We start from the raw sequence: 22,158 nt of genomic DNA, 5'->3' as shown, positions 1-22,158 counted from the left end.
GGTGAGGATGATATCCTAACTTGTGACGTGTCGTGCGAAGGTGGAATTCGGCGGCAGGAATCAGGTGAAACAGCTCTTCGGAACACTTCCCGTGATAAATGATAAATAATTGTGACAGTAATCACGACCATCATGTTCACGAAGCATCTTTGCATAAACAATAAATTCAAGCTCGGTTGATGGTCAGGAAGGTTGATGCATCCAATATACAATAATTTATATTTATACAGTTAATTCTTTATTACTTTTTATGAAATAATTTATATTATTTAAAGACGACTCATATATTGGATGCAGAACCTTACAAACTAATTTGTTATGTATATGACAATGTAAAAATTAAAATTTAAGTGAACAAAATAACAAAACTAATTTACTTTACTATAGGTTAGTTGTTTTCATTTAAATAAAATACTTACGCAAAAACGAATTTAAAAACACAGTTACAATTACACGCGTTTTAATCGTTTTGAAAAGTGTTATATTTAAATGTGAAACACTTGCGTTAATAGTTGTTTTGAAGCAATGTGTGATTGTGTTGGCCAGTCTGTTCCGCATCATATCGGGTCTGTGGCCCGTGTTCGGCGGCGAGTTGTCCGTACCGCGGCCGTGTGCGTGCGCCCACTGTGCGGGCGAACCCAACGCGCCGGCGCACTGCACCGACCGCCCCGTCATGTTCTACATCCCGCAGAGGTACCTTACACGAGAAACGATTGACGTAGTCTATTTGTATTCATACAAACTCATGCCGTGACATATAGTTTTAATTTGGTCACAAAGCGAATCAAAATAAAATACGAAAGGAAGACTAACGACTGTTCTCATAACTGTTTTACCATTTTAGAGTTACTTCAATAATTTGTTCTGTAAAAGAACCACATAGTTATCTTAATTTACATCGAATATAGTTCTAATTTTATAATTGTGTAAATTGAGTCAAATATTGGATAAATAATACCACTATTATGTCCCTGAGGGCTGACGAGTTACTGAAGTAAATGCATTTGGCTCTTATTACCGCCTCTCTTATGCCGCGTGAACGTTCAACGTGTGTTTGTTTCACTGAGCATTTGCACTGTCCGAATCGTATAATCGGAAATGAAAGATGCAGACGAAGAAGTTGAACCTAGAAAGAACGTGCGCAAGAAACTCAGCGGGTTTCTTCTTGTTTTGTCATAGAATTTCGATACAATCAATTATGATTTAAATAGCCTGAGGGCGGTCACTACATCCCCAAATCGAATATTGAATCCAGCTGTGAGACTACTAAAACTCTTTGTAATTTGGGTTATTTTAAGTGGTGGTGTTAAGTCGTAGCCGCCGCCTACGTTCTCCTGCAATACTAGAGGAATCACAGGAGCTTTTCTGGCCTTTAAGGAAGGTCATCATCATCATCAGCCGGAAGACGTTCACTGCTGGACAAAGACCTCCCCCAAAGATTTCCGTAACGATCGGTCCTGCGCTGCCCTCATCCAACGTATTCCGGCGATCTTGACCAGATTGTCGCTCCATCTTGTGGGTACCAACACTGAATCTTCTGGTACCTAGTCGCCATTCGAGGACTTTACTGCCCCAACGGCGATGTGTCTGTCGAAATATGTGAGCTGCCCACTGCCACTTCAGTTTCGCAATCATTTGGACTATGTCAGTAACTTTGGTTCTCCTACGGATCTCCACATTTCTGATTCGATCTCGCAGGGTATCTCCGAGCATAGCCCTCTCCATTGCCCTCTGAGCGACTATGAACTTTCTCATCAGGCACATAGTTAACGACCACGTCTGCATACCGTAAGTCATCACTCGCAACACACACTGGTTGAAAACCAAAAAACCATCGTCTTCAGACACTGTGGTATTTGGGACGAGAAGATTTTACGGAGCTTCCGAACGCTGCCCATCCGAGTTGGATTCAACTAGTGACCTCTTTCGCGAAATTGGACCTGCCTAACTAGATTGTTTGTCCGAGGTAGACGTACTCGTCGACAATTTCGAGAGTACAGTTCCCAATTGTTATGGGAGTAGGTGGGACATGGACATTTGACATGATCTTCGTCCTGTCCATGTTCATTTTCAGACCTCAATACAGCTTCCCAAGGAGTACCTTGGGAAGCTGTATTGAGGCCATCGAGCATATGGCTTAAGTCTTCCATGGTCTCTGCCATGATAACGATATCGTCTGCGAATCGAAGGTGAGTGATGTATCCGCCGTTGATGCTGATGCTCAGTCCGTTGCAGTCCAGAAGCTTAAAGACATCTTTCAACGCAGCGGTGAACGCTATGATATGACATCGCCTTGTCTTACTCCTCGCTGCAGTCGGATAGGCCTTGAGATCTGATCCTGGAGACGGACTGACATGGTGGCGTTTCTATACAAAAACTTATTACAACGCTTCGATTTATCGGTAATCAATGGATTGCACCTCTGGAGATACTGAAGCACCGCCCAGGTCTCGATCGAATCAAAAGCTTTCTCATAGTCCATGAACGCCAAGCATAGTGGCTGGTTATACTATTCTGTCTTCTGTATAACCTGCCGCAGCGTATGTATGTGGTCTATGGTGTTAAAGCGTATTCGGAATCCGGCTTGTTTGGGAGGCTGGAAGTCGTCAAGCCTGCGCACGAGACGATTCGTAATAACTATAGAAAACAGCTCATATACATGGCTCAAAATTTATATGGGCCTATAGTTCTTCAAAAGCTTTTTATCGCCCTTTTTGAAGAACAGCACCACTATACTTCTGTGCCATGTTTTGCCCTCGAGGATGACGGAATTGAAAAATTTCTGGAGGGTCTTAAGTACAGGGGTACCACCAGCTCTCAGAAGCTCAGCTGTAATTCCATCATCACCCGGCGCCTAGTTGTTTTTAAGCTGGTTTAGGGCCATACTAATCTCGTACAGGCTGACGTCTGGGATATCTTCGGTATAGTGTCGGGTTAATGTGGCTCTCGGGTCTTCAGCCTTGTTGGTAACAGGTTCCCGTGCGGTCGTGTATAACTGTCCGTAGAACTTCTCGACTTCCCTCAAAAGTTCGGGTTTAGACGAAACGACCCTGCCATCACCGGACTTCAGCTTCGTCAGTTGACTCTGCCTAATAGACAAATCTCGTGCGAATACTTTTGAGCCTTTGTTACGCTCTATTCCTCCTTTACACAATCTGTATTGTGGCGGCGTATATCACGAGTCAATGACTTGGAGATCTGTCTATTTAGCTACCTATACTGGGAAGCATCGTTCGGGGATTGAAGGTTCATTTGGCGTCTTACATCCATTAATTTGAGGGTATAGTCTTAGATTTATCCGATTCTTTTTGAAGGGCTGACCTTGAAGAACTTGGACCCAGCCGTTTGAACAGCTGCCACGAACCTGTTATTATATAAGTCCACGTCTACGCAGTCATCGCTGCTACGTTTACCCAGTTTTGCATTGAAGTCTCCCATGACAACGTTGAAGTGGGTCTTCGGAGTGTGAATGGTTTTTGAGATGTCCTCATACATGGCCTCTAACTCGTCGTCTGAGTGTGTCGAAGTCGTCACCTTAGTCGACACGCTCCCCACCTCAGTTACGTTGTTGACGAGGGACTTGTGAACGAGGAACCCGACACCACCCTGGGACAATTGGTCGCTCTCCCGGAAGTAGACCATGTGTCCAGAATTTAGGATTATCGAGTCCTCACCCTGTATTCGGACCCCAGATCACCCCAAGACATCCCATCGTAGGCTGCTCACAGCTTCCTCCAGTTCCTCAAACTTGTGGCCACCACGAACGGGTTCGCCGGGGACTGGGGGCTGGGGCCTTATAGTGTCTCTCATATTTTCGGGGGGTTTTTGCCACAATCCTCTCGCTTGGCAGGCGGGTTGGCGATCGAAGTAAATGGTGTGCTCTTAACGAAAGATGCTGCTGCCCATCCTCCGTTGTTTGTATCCCTTAGTCGCCTTTTACGATACCCACGGGAGGAGATGGGGTGGTGCTATTTTGTTACAAAGTTACTTGAATTGTGAACTGGGAAACCGCACTGTGGAGGAACGCCACACATGCAGATTATAAAAGGTGTCGTAATTGTTTATTACGCGATGTCTTCCAGGCCGTACATGTCCCAGGGGTCCCTCATAGACCAGGTGACGTACCCGTCGCGCGTGGCCGACAACGACACGGAGGCGGAAGCCCGCGCGGCCCACATCCTGCGTGTGGTGCGGCTGGACGCGTGTGCGGCGCGCCACGGCGGCCTGCGCGCGGTGCGGGACTGGCGCGCCACGCTCTCGGGCGGGGAGAAGCAGCGCGTGGCCTGCGCGAGGATGTTCTACCACAGGTACGTTTGTATCAATGTGTCCCCGGCCCACATCCTGCGCGAGGATGTTCTACCACAGGTACGTTTGTTTCAATGTGTCCCCGGCCCACATCCTGCGCGAGGATGTTCTACCACAGGTACGTTTGTTTAAATGTGTCCCCGGCCCACATCCTGCGCGAGGCTGTTCTACCACAGGTACGTTTGTTTCAATGTGTCCCCGGCCCACATCCTGCGCGAGGATGTTCTACCACAGGTACGTTTGTTTCAATGTGTCCCCGGCCCACATCCTGCGCGAGGATGTTCTACCACAGGTACGTTTGTTTCAATGTGTCCTCGGCCCACATACTGCGCGAGGATGTTCTACCACAGGTACGTTTGTTTCAATGTGTCCCCGGCCCACATCCTGCGCGAGGATGTTCTACCACAGGTACGTTTGTTTCAATGTGTCCCCGGCCCACATCCTGCGCGAGGATGTTCTACCACAGGTACGTTTGTTTCAATGTGTCCCCGGCCCACATCCTGCGCGAGGATGTTCTACCACAGGTACGTTTGTTTCAATGTGTCCCCGGCCCACATCCTGCGCGAGGATGTTCTACCACAGGTACGTTTGTTTCAAAGTGTCCCCGGCCCACATCCTGCGCGAGGATGTTCTACCACAGGTACGTTTGTTTCAATGTGTCCCCGGCCCACATCCTGCGCGAGGATGTTCTACCACAGGTACGTTTGTTTCAATGTGTCCCCGGCCCACATCCTGCGCGAGGCTGTTCTACCACAGGTACGTTTGTTTCAATGTGTCCCCGGCCCACATCCTGCGCGAGGATGTTCTACCACAGGTACGTTTGTTTCAATGTGTCCCCGGCCCACATCCTGCGCGAGGATGTTCGACCACAGGTACGTTTGTTTCAATGTGTCCCCGGCCCACATCCTGCGCGAGGATGTTCTACCACAGTTACGTTTGTTTCAATGTGTCCCCGGCCCACATCCTGCGCGAGGATGTTCTACCACAGGTACGTTTGTTTCAATGTGTCCCCGGCCCACATCCTGCGCGAGGATGTTCTACCACAGGTACGTTTGTATCAATGTGTTGTTCGAAGTAAATCCATCAAATAGCATTATAGTATTACAAATATTGCTTAGTACATAAAATTAAATATTTATATCCCTGTGTTGGCTTCAGTAAAGCAGTTAGTGTTTAACTATTGATGAGGCCGGTCCCAGTTACCATTACGGGGACGGTCCGAGTAACCATTTTAACCAATTAATAGTAGAGATCGGCATACCTACTCACAAGTAGAACCATTAATTAAACTTTTTTAACACATATCATAGATTAATTGAGTACTTTAAAGGTAATAAATATTAATACCATAAAAACCTATATATATATAAATGCACCCCTTTTCATGTGTGTATACAGTGAGTCCCACATGAAGAGGAAATAGATTTTGTATGTGTAACATTTTAATGTAAGATGTTTAGTTTAAAAAGCAATTCAAACTGCATTCATAGATTTTTTAAATAATTGTCTGATAGTAAATGTTAGTCACAGTTGTACATCCAAACAATTTGTTATTTTTAAAGCGATATCTCTCACTTCTAGGATTACACATATAATTATTATACTATATCCTACTCATAAAATATTGTGCACATTAAATTAAATTTGACCCGAGAGGTCGCGGATTCAAGTCCCGAATCCCTTCATTTTTTTGGTTACATGGTTTGTATGTCGTTACGGCAATATCAGGGTTTCATGTTACTGAATAAAATTTTACATCAAATGTTAAAATCCACAATGTTCCTTTTATTTCTAGTGCCATGTTATATAGCAAAAAATAATCCTTATAATAAAGTCTTTCGATCCATATAATAAAGCTACAGAGTATTATTTTTCTCGCGGGTCGTGGGACTTCCTGTGGGGCTTCTTAGTGACATAGATTTCTCAAATCAAAATCACTTTAATCGAACAACATTCAAGGAAATTACACTTATGACTGTCAAAAGTTTTTTTTACCTTTACCACCACTTCGGATAAGTTTGAGCTTTAATGAGAACAAGTGTCAAGAAACTTATTGCCGCTCTTTTAAATCAACATTTAAACTTCATATTTTTACAAATAATTTCAGTTACAATATAAGTAAAGTGATGCAAATAAATAAATATTCAAACATCAAATACACAATACCATAAATGAGTAAGTTAAAAAATGTAAATGTAAATTAATAAGTAAAGTTGACACATTGAGTACAGTAGATGCATCAATCCAAACATTCTGTAAGTAAATAAATATATTAAGCGCGCATTTTATTTAAGCTAATACCCAAGCGCCTCTCCTAAAAAATAACTGTTTCATAATTTTTTTTTTTTGCAACACACAGGTTATTTCGCCCCAAACTCTGCACAGCCTGTACAATGGCGTGCAAGACAAAGATTTATTTATTTCGATTTTATTGTAATGAAACCTATTATTTGATATCAACAGGCCTGTGTACGCTCTACTGGACGAGTGTACGAGTGCTGTTTCCATGGAAACCGAAGTGGTGATGTACGAAGAGGCTATCAAAGAGGGGATCACTTTGCTCTCGATTACACATAGACCTAGTGTATGGTAAGTTGGTCACTGATATGTATTTTTAAGAATATAGAACCAACGACAACCTATAAATAATTGAATAAGGATCTTTATTCCTTCTTCTCTCTGGATCTTGGCAAGGATACAGGGTGAAACTAATGTTTCAATATAATAAGATGTCTTGAAATAGATGTATGTACCTTAGATCATTTATACGTCTAGAATCTAGATAGGCTATGACAGCTGTGAAAACTGCGAAAAAAATTAAGTTTAGAACTTACATTGATTTAGATTTTAGAGCAATTCACGCTAACTAAGTGTCATACAAATAGCGAGTGTAAGACGTAGCTTGTCACGCACACTAAACTAATATTCCTAGCCTGTTTTTATCGGTTGTCTAACAGCAAGAGACTATCTAGACGTATAAATTATGTAAGAGACGTACATCACGTTGTAAGAGAAGGAAGATTCCGTTATATACTATATATATACCTATACACATACACACTAGTTAGTATAATCTTCAAATTTAACCTATAACAAAATATGGCCATATAAGTCCCATATATTATGCCCGTTTTGTTATTATTATTTTTTATTGTATCGAACATGAGCTATGTAATGTGGCGAGTAGTTAGCCCTTACACCACAAGTAAAGGGAAAATAGGTAATATTTTTATAGTATTTTAAAGATGAAATTATTATAGAAAATTAATATAGGTCATCATAATTCTAAAGTAATAAAATTTGTAAAAAAAAGTGTGTGTGCATAGAAGTAGGTACTATACACTTTTTTTACGCACTATCTACTTTACTTATTTATTAAAGCACACCACAATACAATTTTCTTAATCTAATGTTACAATTAGTAGTTCTAAAGTATACGACAATTATTGTGAACATAAAAATTACAAAAAATACTCCCTAATTACTTCTGAAAAATAGAACTAATACTATCTAAGCTATAATAAAAACAAAATAACAAATGAAAAAACAAATTATAACTTTAACTTATTAAAATAATGAAGACGAAAAAAAAAGGAAAAACTACTTATTTGACAAATGCAGATTGAGTACCAGCTAAGTGTTTAACAACACTTTCTTTAAACCTGACGAGCCCACCACCGATACTTTAATGTTCGCACGCAAGAAGATATTCTTATTTGGCGTTATAAAATTAAAATCCTTGATTAAAATATTCCTCGTGTTATTTTACATTTGTAGAATGAACAATATTGTAATAATGAAGGTATTAAATACAACCAATAAAAATATTATTATAACGCATAATTTAGTTAAATAACGTGTTATTAAATTATTTTTATACAATTGGAGAGATTTTTTTTTCTTTTAGAACTTGTATATAAATTAATATTATATATTGAAAATATAACACTCGTCCGTCGGTTGTGGTTCAGTAGATATATGAGTTACAAGTGGCTTGGTAGCTGAAATATGATAAAAATGGTCTAGTTGAGGGTCAGGGTGTCACACGCCTAAAGAAGAATAACTGCAAAAAGTCTCTTGTTCAAGTCAAATGTATGTTTTATAGAACCTAAACGTCTGCAAATTATGTTGGCAAAGACTTCAGTAGTTGACATTGAATAATGATCTATTACTCAGCGTATAATTTGCTTTCAGGAGATACCACACTCACGTGCTAGAATTCGATGGAGCTGGGGGCTGGTCGTTCCGACCTTTAGAGAAGGACGCGCCCGCGTTAATGGCAACACCGTTCACCAGACAGAAGGAAAATGGCGAAACCAAATCTCTAGAGAGTGGCAACACATCGGACGCTTTGAGCGAATGACCCGAGTGACATAGCAACACACACACGCCATTTGCTTTTCTGAGGCCAATAAGAAAGGTGTCAAAATTGTGATTATTGCGATATTTGAAAATGGAATGTTCGAGATTTGATATTGAAATTAAATTGGGCGATAGAGTGAACAATGTTGCAACACTGAAACAGAAAGTGTCATAATTGTGATTATTTCCGTATGTCATATTAGAATGTTCGAGATTTGCATCCCAAATTAAAATCTTGATTACTAAAATGGTCTGAAAGAACATTTTAAGTCGTCACGGATATTTGACGATGCATGAAAATCAACTTTAAAGACACTATAATATAATGTGAATATGTGATAGTGAAATTGTGATTTAGGTTAAGTTATAAATGTTATAGTTGGGTGAGTGAGTTATAATAATTAAATTTTAATTTACCTACTTTTCATTTCCTGAATCATGTATTATATTAGAGATTTTTTGAACCAGTGGACTAAGTACGTAGGCCACATTGGTTCCCTAGGAATAAATATTTTCGCAAATGTTCTAGCAGTACCAATTATTCGTAATCTTCGTTCATTAAAATGTAAAACTCTCTTAAAAAAATATGTAATAAAGTTAGAATATAGCCAGAGGTATTTGGCACTATTATTTCTGTAACTCAATTTCCTAGTTAATTCAGTTGGCACTCGTAGGTAGTGATGATTGTAGTATTATATAAGTCGATGCCAAACTTATCTGTAGCACCAGTGTTTTAATTATTAAATTTTGAAGTATTTATGGAACATAAAAGAGATTCGTTTATTTACATATTGGAATGACGGTTGATTTAAATTATTAAAAACGTCAAAAAAGATATGCAACGCCCTCTGACGTCTTATGCCAGCATTATTCTAAGCCAAAGATGGCGGATGGTGAATGACAGGTGTCAATTAAAACGTCACAAAACGGAGATAAACAATAGTGTCCTGCATGCGATTTACGTAATTTAAGTTGCTTTAGTTAACACCTATTTTCTATATATTTTTTATTTACAATTTTCCCAATACGCCTTGTCGTTTTAACATAAATGTAATTATAAAAAATTCGCAACTGTACGTAAATTTTAAAAAAATTATTTGTAGGTACTTTCTATGAAATACAAGGATTCTGCTCTCTAAATAACAATACTTAAGAAAAAACAACATCCTTTGCTGTGTATTATTCTGACAATCAATTGCAACAAAGAATCGTAATAGTTTCCATAACTATTTAACTTGTAATTTGTCCATAGAGCCTTACGTTTTGTTTTGTTACACTTGGAGATTCATTGTGTGATAATGTATAAATATAAGACTATAAATAATAGACTTATAAGTAGAAATACAAGTAGGCATACACGTCGCCAACTTTTGGTATTTATTATAACTAATCAAATTAAATGTTATGCAATTTAATAAAGAGCTGGCTTGGCTTACTGATTCGTGTAGAACCAAGTAACGTCTTAATTTGATGTCTTTTTGTCGTGTAAGAGCTTATTTTTCTATGGATGAGTTGATTTTTTTAAATTGATTTAATTAATATTTTGTGTTATTATTGATTTTTTAATAAATTGCCTATTATATTTATATTCTTTTTGAGTGCAAGTGTACGTGAATTTGTAAAGTGTATTTTTAAGTGAATTTAGAGGCACAATGATGTTAGAGGGAGATAGAAATAAAGGGTTTTTATATGTAAATATGTTTTTTATCGTCTCCTATCATATAGATTAATTACTCGTTGGATATTCAACAATCGCTCTGTATTACACATATTATTTTTTATATAAGAGGGAGCAAACGGGCAAGAGGCTGATGTGATGGGAAGTGGTCAGGAAACCGCCCATGGTTATCCACAAAAGTAAGGTCAAGAGATGCGTTGCCGGCCTTTAAGTTGGAAGTATGCTTGAAAGTCGTTTCGGTTCGGGAAAGCTGCAGCCGGTATTTGATTCCACAAAGTGGCTGTACGAGGAAAGAAACTTCTGGTAAAACGTGCAGGTGTAGATTGCCAAACGTCGACACGATTCGACAGAAGGTCCATTAGTGAAATCCGGCTGCTGAACTTAACGTGGCTCGATATATCGACGCTGAGTATCCTGATACACGCTGTAGCAGTTAGGGGAGTGATCTCGAATCGATGGGATACGACACTAATTACAAGGATAAAACAAGGGACTATTTAGCAATGAACGCACAAACTTTTGTCTTCTTAGGGTTACATTTCTGATTTCTGCAGCTCTATTAGTTACACGGATTATAAAATACACCTTCATGAACAATACTCTATTTTAGAGGCTGAACAACCCTATGTAGAAAGCGCGTATACGTGGTGCCAGTACAGATATTGTGACCCGAGTTGTTATTGTATGTGTGTGATTGATTTTCTCTGAAGCAGGTGAGACCCTGGTCTACCCGGAACATTTGGTCCTTCCTTACTACATCCCTCACAGCGACATCTAGTAAGCAGAAGATGGTTGGGTTTGTGTGTCTCATACTCCACAGTAGTCTTGGCCCACTCCTGAGACTGTGCTATAAAACAAAATATTTCCCGCAAATCAGAAGTCCGAATTCTGCAGGAGGGTTCAATCCATGGTACCTAGTGCCTGCACCTGCCGGCAACCAATAGGCGCCGAGGGGGATGTAATGAAGAGTGCAATAACACATTAGCAACAGCGTTGGAAGCAGCATCTGAATCTTCCACCGAAAAACATCTGCTTCCATGCAAAAATTGCCGCATCACATCCCACGCTGCTGACCTGTGGTAGATTATGACGTTCAATAAGTGATTTTGAATCCTATTTTGGATAAAAATTAAGGTACAGTCGCGTTATACGTAAGACAATCTCTTCTGCAACTATGATTGCCTGGTACCGAAACACTGTGTTAATTGTCTTACGAATTTTCAATCAGGACACGTGTCATGACGCGAGCTTAACATTTTATACCCATCCCAATAAATGGTCGCCGCTAGAAGTTTTCACTTGATTCAATTGACCTAGACCTGTAGTGCCACACGCGGTGGCAAGTTGAAAATCAGAGCCGTGTTAGGCGCGTAATCAGTCAGCGCTCCGAATCGGGCAGTGGCCCGACGATATAAGACTTGGGTCAACGGAAATGAGGTATCCGTCCGGATGTCAAGTAGGTCCGACAGTAAAGGCTCCACGTCTGGAATTTGCGCGGCATAATATAACGTTGTGTCTCCCCTTATGATCTGTGGTACGGGAGCCTAGCCATTCACCTAGTTTCTGCCGTGCAGATGTGCTACAACACGAAATATGTAGCCGTTTGATTGTGCTCAAGGAGCCGTTTAGTTTCCGATTCCGCTATGGGACCTATACAGGTATGAGTTATGTCGGATGGTCGTCGCAATTTAAGCGCAGCCTGCGACAGATTTGCAAACCTTATGTGAATAACATAAACTTACCGGTGAAAAGTCACACCATTAAGCACTATTTGAAAACTTTTTAAAAGTACACTTAGGCTTGGTGATTGATACACAGTTGACAAATGACTGCGGTGAAAAGTGTGCTTAAATTGTCTTTAAGCACAATTTTACCGTTCCGCTATCAGACTGCGAATTATATGTCCATATGTATCTAGCACGACATTAATCGTCATGATAAGTTTGTTTCTTAGTGATATGAAGATATATTAATCATTATTGATTCAATATACTATTGATGTATACCGGCAATCAATTTAATAGGAGGAGTCCAAAAATTAAAAACGCCCATACGCAAAGTCAGAAGGCAAGGCTGTAAAATTAATGGCGTATAGTATTAGGAATACTGTATAGCGATTAGGAATTACTGAATACTCGACGAACAAGTCATCGACGATCCCATTGATTATTTGGCTTTGCTTAGATTTTTTTGTTTCTCTGTATCTTCTACAATATATCACAGGGAGTGTTCCGAGGAGTTCTTCAGGTTAATATCAAATTTCACCATTGGACATCACGTCAAATTGCGAAATTTCACCCGCATCACGGTGATGCCTGGCATTCCACTTATGCGCATTTCCCTAAAAACTTCTTACCACGCATAGCCACTTTGTGGAATCATTTGCCGGCTGATTTCACTCCGAATCGATACGATAACCATGCTCCCATCTCAAAGGCCAAAAACGCATTCCTTGATCTCTGGTATTGCGGATGTTAATGGGTGGCTGCTTTATTACTTTCCGATGGAACTAACCATTCATCAACTTAGTAGGAAGGTCGTGTGTCCTTCAGCCAACACAAGAGTCACCTGCGGAACCACATCGACCAGAAATTTAAAAGTACCTCCCTACGATAGCAAGTCTTCCTGGGCTACCTTAAAACTACAATTAGAGACGGTCAGGAGAACCAGTGGTTGGAGTGACCAAGAAGCGCACTCTGCCCTCACACTAGCGCTCCGTGACGAATCACTCTCCGTATTGGAAGCACACTGCGCTGGAAAGGAGGAAGTTACCTACACGGACCTTCTTGACGCGTTGGAGGCACGTTATGGTGATAAACACCTCAAGCATGTGTATCGGGCGCAACTTAAGAACCGCAGAGGGCCAGCGAACCTTTGCGGCAGGGGTCCGTGGAAGCTGAGAAGCTAGTGCTTAAACCATATCAGTCGTCACCAGCTGCAATAGAAGAAATGTTGCTCCAGGTGTTCATCGATTGAATACGGGACGCCGAAGTTAGAGCAGCCGTACGATTGAAACATCATACCAGCATGAAGGAAGCGGTGGCACATGCGTTGGAAGTAGAAGCGGTGCACCACGATTCTCAGGCGTTGAGACTCTACGAAATTGTGCCAGCAAATTCCAGCCTTATATAACTAGCCTTATTTTGGCCTATGGATTGCATCCCGTGCCACTAAATAAATAAGGAAAAAAATTGCTCTTGTCCAGCGCTCTTGTCGTTAATAATAATTATTATTACTTTTGTTTGGCTTAATGGCGCATCCTTTTTAGATTTCACCAATGACGAGTGTATATTAATCAACTCCTATAGTTAAAGCGGGTCGTTAATAGTAATATTGACACTACTCACTAGTCACTATAGTCGAAAATGTAATTCGAGATCAAAAATGTAAACAAAGAAATGTCATTGTCAAAATGACAATTCAGAGATTATCAACATTTCTATAGGTAGTGGTATATATTACACTTTCGAGTCTGAACTAGAACTGCCGTAGGCCACGCTTAGTACGGCTTATATACCCCCGGATCTGTTCTTTTTTCAAAATGATTCTCCCATTCCATCTTTAAATTGTACTAGAAATTTCTTTTATCTTTTTTTTATCCTGCTTACACATTTTCCATCCTCTTTACTCTGTTCGATTTGATCTTGAACTTTCTAGAAATTTCCTTTAATTTTACAAAACCCAAAATATTCCTAACACTGGTAGGTTTATCGAACCCGGGTCTACAGCGTCTGAAGTAAACTCTTTTCCGCTGAGCTACGAGTATGACTGACGGAGCTGTTGAAATTATCAATGTCTTGAATATTGACAACTCTCGTCATGTACGTTGTTCCACGATATGAAGTTTGACAACTCTCATCATATATACGCCGAAGCGTTGTTACGCGATAATATTTTCTTCACAATTTATATTTTTGGATATGAGCTATTCAATAGTTTGCGCTTTCCGTCGGGCAGTTGTGGGGTTCGATTCTAATCTTAGGGAGCGGTAAGGGATATTAAAACAAACACCGAATTGGTTTTTAGCTTTGGCAGTATTACCTTTAATCACGTTTCATAATGAGCGAATTTTCAGTGTTATTTTTGGGTTCAAACATCAATAATGCTCCCTCTACGAAACTATTATATTATAGACGCCTTCCTTTTCTGGTTCGAGCTTTTAAGCCTGTGGTAAGGTTCTCTTAGAAGGCTTGCTTAGGAGTTTTAATTTCAGTATCAAATCATATTTTCGATGTTGCGTGACCTGTAAAAGTATTTACTACTATTAAATGTAATCATAAAATCTTCATATTGTATTTTTAAATTTATGTTTTAGGACTATCCTCATTGTGTGCATAGAAAAATCGTGCAGATCAGGATCGGAGTGAACAGCTTCAACAATCTTAAATAATTATAAATATTTTAATCACCCATGTCAAATAACTTTGAGTGCAAGAGTAGCCAATATACATACATACAACCCAATGTCCGAACTATCATAATGATATCATTACAGATAACTTTTACATAAAATTTATACTGTTAATATACTAACCCTTTTTACTGTAGGCAGTACATTTGTAAAAGTACAAGAAAAATAATGAATCTTCTACAGACCAGGCTTATAAAAAGTATAAGTTTTATCCCTGGGCTTCGCAATTGAGTTTTTTAGATGATTTAATATTAAAAGACAAACAGAAAGTAATAATCAGCGTTCTCCAGCCAACAATCATACCATTGTTATATCCGACACAGAGAACTCTACGATGAATGGAACCCAAAATACTACAAATTCTGAGGTTTCTGTATGTGCAACTGAACCAAGCAAGCAAATTACTAAAAAACGAATAAAAACAGAAGACAGCGCAGTATTGTCATAAAATACTAGAATATTTAAAAAATAAAAATGAAAAACAAAGCCAAAATGAATGGAATCGATCATTTTTTTTAAGTTATCCGCAAACGTTCCAGACATTTCCACATAGATTGCAAAGTATGGTAAAGCTATAAATGGCTTCTCTTTTTGCCCGGTACGAGCTACAAGTGGCAGAAGGGAGTGATGCAAGTGCTTCTCGAGTTGCACAGCAATCAGTCAATCAAAGTCGGTTCCAAGTCCCTATGATCACAGTTCAAGTTCGTGGGCCGTTCCTAGCCCTGTTTCTCAACAGTTTCCGGGACCTGCTAATGCATCTCACCAAGAAAATAGTGTGTTTTACGTCCTTCCATCACAATCAACTCCAACATTTCAAACAGCTAGTGCACCGCAGCCGCAGTTGACTGGAAACCTAACAGAATATTACGAACACATGTCGTATTCGTTAGAAAATTCGATTAAAAATTAACCTTTCGTATATTTTGTTATTATTTCTAAATACTCTTACTATGTATTTTCTTAACCTTAATAAATAAATTCATACCTTAAAAATTTATTTTGTATTTTGTTTTTCGATATCAGGTTTTATGATGTTATACAATTCATTAAAACTATTAATCGACATTCGAAAATAAATATAGAATCCTTGTTCATCTTTAAGTAAATCCTGAAAAAGATTACTGAATTCGCCTTGTTCTTCTCGCATTGTGTTAAATGGGTGCACCCAATACTTCCTTTTCTTCTTAGAAGCTGCTGAGCTACACAAGAGCAATAATTCTTCATCGGATGACGAACTTTCTAGTGACATGTTGCATGTGCAAAGACCCAAACAAAACTAGAACGCGAGAATTTGCACGCCGCTTGTGTGCGTTGGAAGTCTTGGGCGGTCAACGGTCACTACAACGCAGAACTCAGACCGCTCTCTGTCTGCACGGGCTCATAGTGGTTTTATTTTCAATTAATACTTATGCTCACTGTCGCTACAGAAATACCCATAATCTATGCGGTCTTCTATGCGCATTCATCTTAAGACCAATACTGATGCTGAGGCCAATTTTTGTAGACATGCTGTTATGATAAATAATGTCTATAAGGCATTGATTATCATAACCTTTTCAGACAGAAATAGGAGTGCGATGCACGCATTTTTCAGCGGTGACAGAATGTCCTGTTAAGTCGACGAACCTGGCTCAGCATCCATAATTCTTATTATGACAACAATGAAATGAAACAAAATTGATAAACGAAATAAGGAAAACTTAACAACTAGAACGGGAAACAAGAGCACATTCAATCACGGTGATCGTCAGAAACCAAAGAGTATAATAATATATAGGGAAAAAGAGACCCCTCTCTATGCATTATGAGCTGTCTATTTGAAAACTAGCGCCATCTGAATATTGGCCCCGAAAATAACTATAATATGAAATTCATTTTTAATGTTGTGACGCAATTAAATAACTACCTAACTCTACTTTTTAAAGTAGGTATTGCAATTTTTTACCATGTTGAAATTGCGCGTAGAGTTATTAATTTTGCCACAACATAGAACATAAAGGATAGGATTTAGTAGTGTTGGTATGAGTAATTGAAGTTTTTGGGTGGGAGAAATAAAAAGCAATGTTTGCATATTATTTTTTATTTTTATAATGTTTATGTTTATCATAATATTTTTGGGCAGCTGTTTTTGTTTCGTCTTCACCCACATATGTTAATTTTCCGGACAAAATTCGATTGATCGATCTGCACCACCTTTTAACCTTGCTTTGAAAGATTGTCCTTTTTTTCGCAAGCGCGATATTTCTGCTTGAAGATGCTTGATCTTTGTGCACTGTGGAGCCATTAGATCTGTGAAAGAATGTTTAATTTACAAATTGTATAGTATAATATATGTATTATATGGTATTAAATAAATGGACAATATGAAAAGGGATTCAGTCTTAAGTCTCTCTAGTCTAGTATATATAGAAATGAATTGCTGTTCGTTAGTCTTGCTAAAACTTGAGAATGGCTGGATCGATTTGGCTAATTTAGGTCTTGAATATCTGTGGAAGTCCAGTAAAGGTTTTGATAAGAAGAATAATTTAATATATACAGCATGACTAGTAATGAATAAAAATATATTCAAAATTTCATTCCCACACGGACATTAGCTGTTCTCAATCCTATCAGGTCTTATGTCATGTCATGCATTAAACTGCTGTTATAAAATTACTGTCACATTTATGGTTAATGTTTGTTAAATAAAGACCTTTCGAATTTCTTATTATGTTTAATTTGTTATGAGTGTTGTAATATTACATCAAAGCCCGCCATAGTCAGGTGTGCTACTCCCTAACTTTCCTGACTCACATACTACAAAATAAATCATGGGCCATTACAAGATTCTTGCTGATTTTTGTCCCCAGCTCCGGGACTATGAGGGAACTACTTTGCCCACCTAGACAAAAGATCATAAACTATGCCAAATTTCATACAAATTTATTCAGCCATTTTTGGATAAAAAAGTATTAAAACAATATTTTCAAAAGAAATCAGAATCTTTTCCATTTGTAATATTAGTATAATAATATTAAAATACCTTTTTCAGCTGTTCCTTTAGGCTTGCTAATAACACTATAATTATGTTCCAGCATCAAGCACCTTGCTGAAGCAAATTGTTGAGATGCATCTGAAATTGGAAATAATACTTATGTAGTTTGTTGCCCACTTTGTTAAGGTGAATTTTAACTATACTTTTCAAATCATTTCAATCGTCAATTTCAATCAGACGATAATGGAGAAAAATAAAAAGAAACAAAAATCAAATCATAATGAAGTAGCACTCAGAAAATGTAGAACCAGGGCAGCATTTCTTAAGAGTCTAGAGCTCAAATTAAATCACAAGTTGAAATAAGCTGTCAAACAAAACCATTATAGAAAAAAAGACATACCGACACTACTCACAAAATTTAAAATTATAAAATTTTGTTTTTATTTATGGTTTAGTTGTGTATAATAGATAGAAATATATTATATAATATTTTGGTATGTTTTCAAAGCAAAATATAATCATTAATTTATATATTTTTTATTATTGATAATATCCAAAACATTGAAAAAAATATGTGAATTTTACCTGCAGCCACATTCCAGGTTGGAATGTTGTTGAAGTTGATGCTTTTTCTAAAATAAAGTTGCTTACATATGGCTCTGTAAATAATAAATATAATAATAGATTAATGATTATTTATTATTTTTATGTCACACAGAACCGGAGAACTTTTATTGTGATTTGTAAAATCTTATGTAAATGAAATGAAATTATGAAGACTATATTATATGAAAACATGACAAGAAGATACATAAAAGACATGGGCTTAAAAGCAGAAAAAAATCAAATTGTCAATGCCCATTTCTAGGCTAAATTTTGACAGATTTTTATCAGCAATTGAGTTTGACTTTATATTCTTTCTGAATATTTTATTAGAAATAGGATATAATATCACTTACAGAAAGTATACCTCAGACCTGAGAAGTAAGGGCATAAGATACTCAGCGGGCTCCTTTTTTTGCATAAAAATATGGTTAAAATGTTAAATCATACAATAAAATTTATTATTTAATACCCTGAGGGTGGCCGCTCCATGCCATTTCTGTGGTATCATTAAGAATGTCACTTATGTGATAGTAATCTTTACGACATTGTAAATAAGTTTTAAAAATAATTTACCTGAACAGTCTTGCTGTATTATTGTAGGCAGTAAATGTTGTGTGGATGAAGCTTGTCCTCAGATTACTTGACTCTGTAGTTGTCCTGAAAAATAATGTGAATATGTAAAGATTATGTTTCATTATTAAATGATTATCATTGATAATGAACCAGTTTCAGCTAGAAATGCAACCATTGAATTTTGTAATCACAACTGTGTGTGTAAGAAAATCAAGTGTTTCCAGAATGATACAATATACCTTCAAAAAAACCATCAACTCAACAAAGATTCTTAGTGGTGTGACTAAATCTAACAGAATAAGGAATAGAATCGAATATTAACTCAATATGTGTTAAATTAGGGGACTTACCAGGCAGATGAAGCATCGGAACTGCCAATGTGCTTAGCCGTTGATTACGATTTCTGTGTCTGTCAGAAAAGTGTATATCACAAATTCTCTTCTTCTTATAACATTCAAAATCAGATGTTTAAGGGTTTCCACCAACAAGACTGACCCAAGTTTTAAACTGCTCAGGAAATTTGACAGCATCTGGGAAACAATGCATTGGAATCTCTGAAAATAAAAAATAACATTATTAAATAAATTGAGTGACTATTAAAGCCATCAGATAAATTGTGATAACCTAGTGTTATGACCATTGGGCTAGTATTAGATTTTGGACTCATATATTCTATTCTTCCTACTATGGCTCCTGTGGAAGGCATACCACAAGTTTGCCAATGTCACGTTAAGGTAGACCACCAAGCTTAGAGTATTCTTTTACTAATTTTAATGGTAGTGATCGGTGCTTAAGATTGAAACAAGTTTTATTTTCTTATACCTGAAACAAATATGCATGCTGTTAGGACTATAAGGGACAAACACAAATATAATTACTTAAATTATTTGATATAAGTACTTAGTGCTATTTACAACTTAATCTTATTTATTTTAATATATTTACACAAAATATATACAAAAGGAGTGAGAGGAGGGGAGATATACAAAAGGAGTGAGAGGACTAGGGAGAGGAGACATTTAAAGGAAGTTGGGCGGGGAATTTCAGGAGGTATAAAATTGTATAAAGAAGGTTGCGTTAAAGGGTAATTGAAGAATAAATGATCCACGTTTCCCTCATCTAGACCACATTCACACAAGGAATTGTCCCTAATTCTTATTTTAGCCAAAAATACTGGGGTACAATCATGATTAAAACGTAAATGACAAATAGTTGAAATCACTGACTTGTTGGGAATTTTAAATTTCGAGAAATAAGGTTTCTGAGGAATTACGGGTTGTAGATTTCCATAAAATTTGCCTTTAGAGTTTTTGGAAACTTGCCAAATGCTGGACCAACTCTCATGCAACTTGGGTTTCAGGATGGTGCGCAAGTCATGGGAGAAAATTTTTGAGTATTGGAGGGAACCTGTTGCAACAGCTGTCTTTGCACAGGCATCTGCATTTTCGTTACCAAGAATGCCTGAATGACCTGGAATCCATGCTAAAACGATGTTAATATTGAGGTCATAGCATTCTTTCAAAGATTCCCTTATTTTAAATATAATTGGAAAATGACTTTTAGACCTAAATGGATTTGACAGTATTGATTGAAGGCAACTTTTGGAGTCTGAAAGAATAATAGAATTGTTCATGTCATGAGCCTTAACAAATAAAATTGCTTCAAGAATGGCAATTGATTCCCCAGTGAAAACAGAAGTGATAGATGGGCAGCTGTAACTGAGTACAATTATTGTTGAAGGAATCCATGCTGCAGCACCAACAGGGCTCAAGTCTGTTTTTGAAGCATCAGTGTAGATTTTATGCCAATTTTGAAAATCAGAGTACATTATCTGAGAAAAAGTGTTATTGGCTTCTATGGAAAACTTATCTATACCTAAGTTTAAAATTACAGATGGTTGGAAAGTGAGTGCACTAAAAGGAAATAGAGGCAATTTAGAATATTGGAAGAGGGGGTAAGAGAGGTGAGAGAATAATAAGTAACTGTGGAGAATGCAGGGTCTTTTGTTCTCAGGAATATTATTATTATTGTATAAAGCAAATAGTTGGTCTAATTTTGGAAGCAAGGGATGTCCACAACATTCAGCTAATTTGAGAAAAAAATTATTGGCAAGAAATTGACGGCGAAGTGTAAGGGGAGGTTCCACACACTCTACTTGCATGGCATTAATTGGGCTAGATTTCATGGCTCCTAATATGATGCGTAAGCATTTAGCCTGAATTTTGTCCAGTTTATTCAGACCTGCTTTATTTCCTGGGATCAAGAATATAGTGCCGTAATCCATGTGGCTGCGAATGATTGCATGGTAGAATAATTTTTGGGTGAAGGGGTGAGATCCCCACCAGACACCAGATACAGAGCGCAGAATATTAATGTTTTTCTCACATTTCTGTGAGACATAATCAAAATGCTTTATGCCTGATAATTTTTGATCTAACCAAATCCCTAGAAATTTAACATTGGTAACAACAGGTAACTCAACATTATAAATTTTAATTTTAATATGAGGAAAAAGTCTTTTATTTGTAAATAAAACTACTTTGCTTTTAGCAGTTGATAGTGACAACCCAACATGGGTTAAATTTCCCAACATTAAATAATCAGCAAGATATTCAAGTGCACAATTTAACTGATTGGATGAATCCTGTATGGACTTGTTGGAAGTATACAGAACAATATCATCTGCATATTGCAGTATTTGGCAGAAGGGGGATACAGAGCTATTGAGGTCATATGTATATAGATTGTAGAGAAGGACTAAAGACTGAGCCTTGAGGTAAGCCTTTCCAAACTGACTTAGGAGGGAGGTAAGAGGATGGACCTTTGATAGTGATTGTTCTTTCCATTAACATGTTACATATGAAACGAGATAGCTTCACGGGGATACTCAGCTGGTTGAGTTTACTCCTGAGTAGAGGAAGTGATACATTATCATATGCAGATTCTATGTCAAGGAAAACTCCCAAAAGGTGTTCTTTACTGAGGAGTGCTATTCTTATGTCAGTTGTAAGGATACCTAAGCTATCTAGGCAACTCTTGCCCTTTCTGAAACCATATTGAGAGTTGGAAAGGAGATTATTGTTTTCAACAAACCACTCAAGTCTGTGTTTTATCATGATTTCAGAAACTTTTGCAAGAGTAGAAGCGAGGGCAATTGGTCTATAACTTGTGGCTTTAGATGGATTCTAACCAGGTTTAAGAATTGGTATTATTACCTGATTTTTCCAGGGTGGAGGGATGACCCCAAAA

At 38.0% G+C, this 22,158-nt stretch overlaps 1 protein-coding gene and 1 long non-coding RNA gene across 3 annotated transcripts in view; one reads left to right on the top strand and one right to left on the bottom strand.

The window, feature by feature from the left end:
• The window catches only part of LOC126979706 (ATP-binding cassette sub-family D member), a 115,007-nt gene extending 104,644 nt beyond the window's left edge, over positions 1-10,363 (top strand). For both annotated transcript variants that reach the window (XM_050829174.1, XM_050829173.1), the window contains exons 12-15: positions 547-693; positions 4,083-4,307; positions 6,769-6,894; positions 8,500-10,363. In XM_050829174.1, the coding sequence (XP_050685131.1) occupies positions 547-693; positions 4,083-4,307; positions 6,769-6,894; positions 8,500-8,668 (667 nt within the window). In that variant the 3' untranslated portion in view covers positions 8,669-10,363. The remainder of the gene's footprint in view (positions 1-546; positions 694-4,082; positions 4,308-6,768; positions 6,895-8,499) is intronic.
• A 6,453-nt stretch (positions 10,364-16,816) lies between these two features.
• LOC126979855 (uncharacterized) lies at positions 16,817-20,080 on the bottom strand. The gene is made up of 5 exons (XR_007732891.1): positions 19,260-20,080; positions 18,910-18,993; positions 18,316-18,389; positions 17,779-17,868; positions 16,817-17,045 (listed from the first exon to the last, which is right to left on the bottom strand). It is a non-coding gene; the product is annotated as an uncharacterized LOC126979855 (long non-coding RNA).
• Positions 20,081-22,158: the final 2,078 nt, after the last annotated feature.

This window comes from Leptidea sinapis, chromosome 4 (assembly GCF_905404315.1).
Source record: "Leptidea sinapis chromosome 4, ilLepSina1.1, whole genome shotgun sequence".
Taxonomy (NCBI): Eukaryota; Metazoa; Arthropoda; class Insecta; order Lepidoptera; family Pieridae; genus Leptidea; species Leptidea sinapis.
Note: the sequence above shows the minus strand (reverse complement) of the source record. Positions and strands in the feature narration are given on the sequence as shown.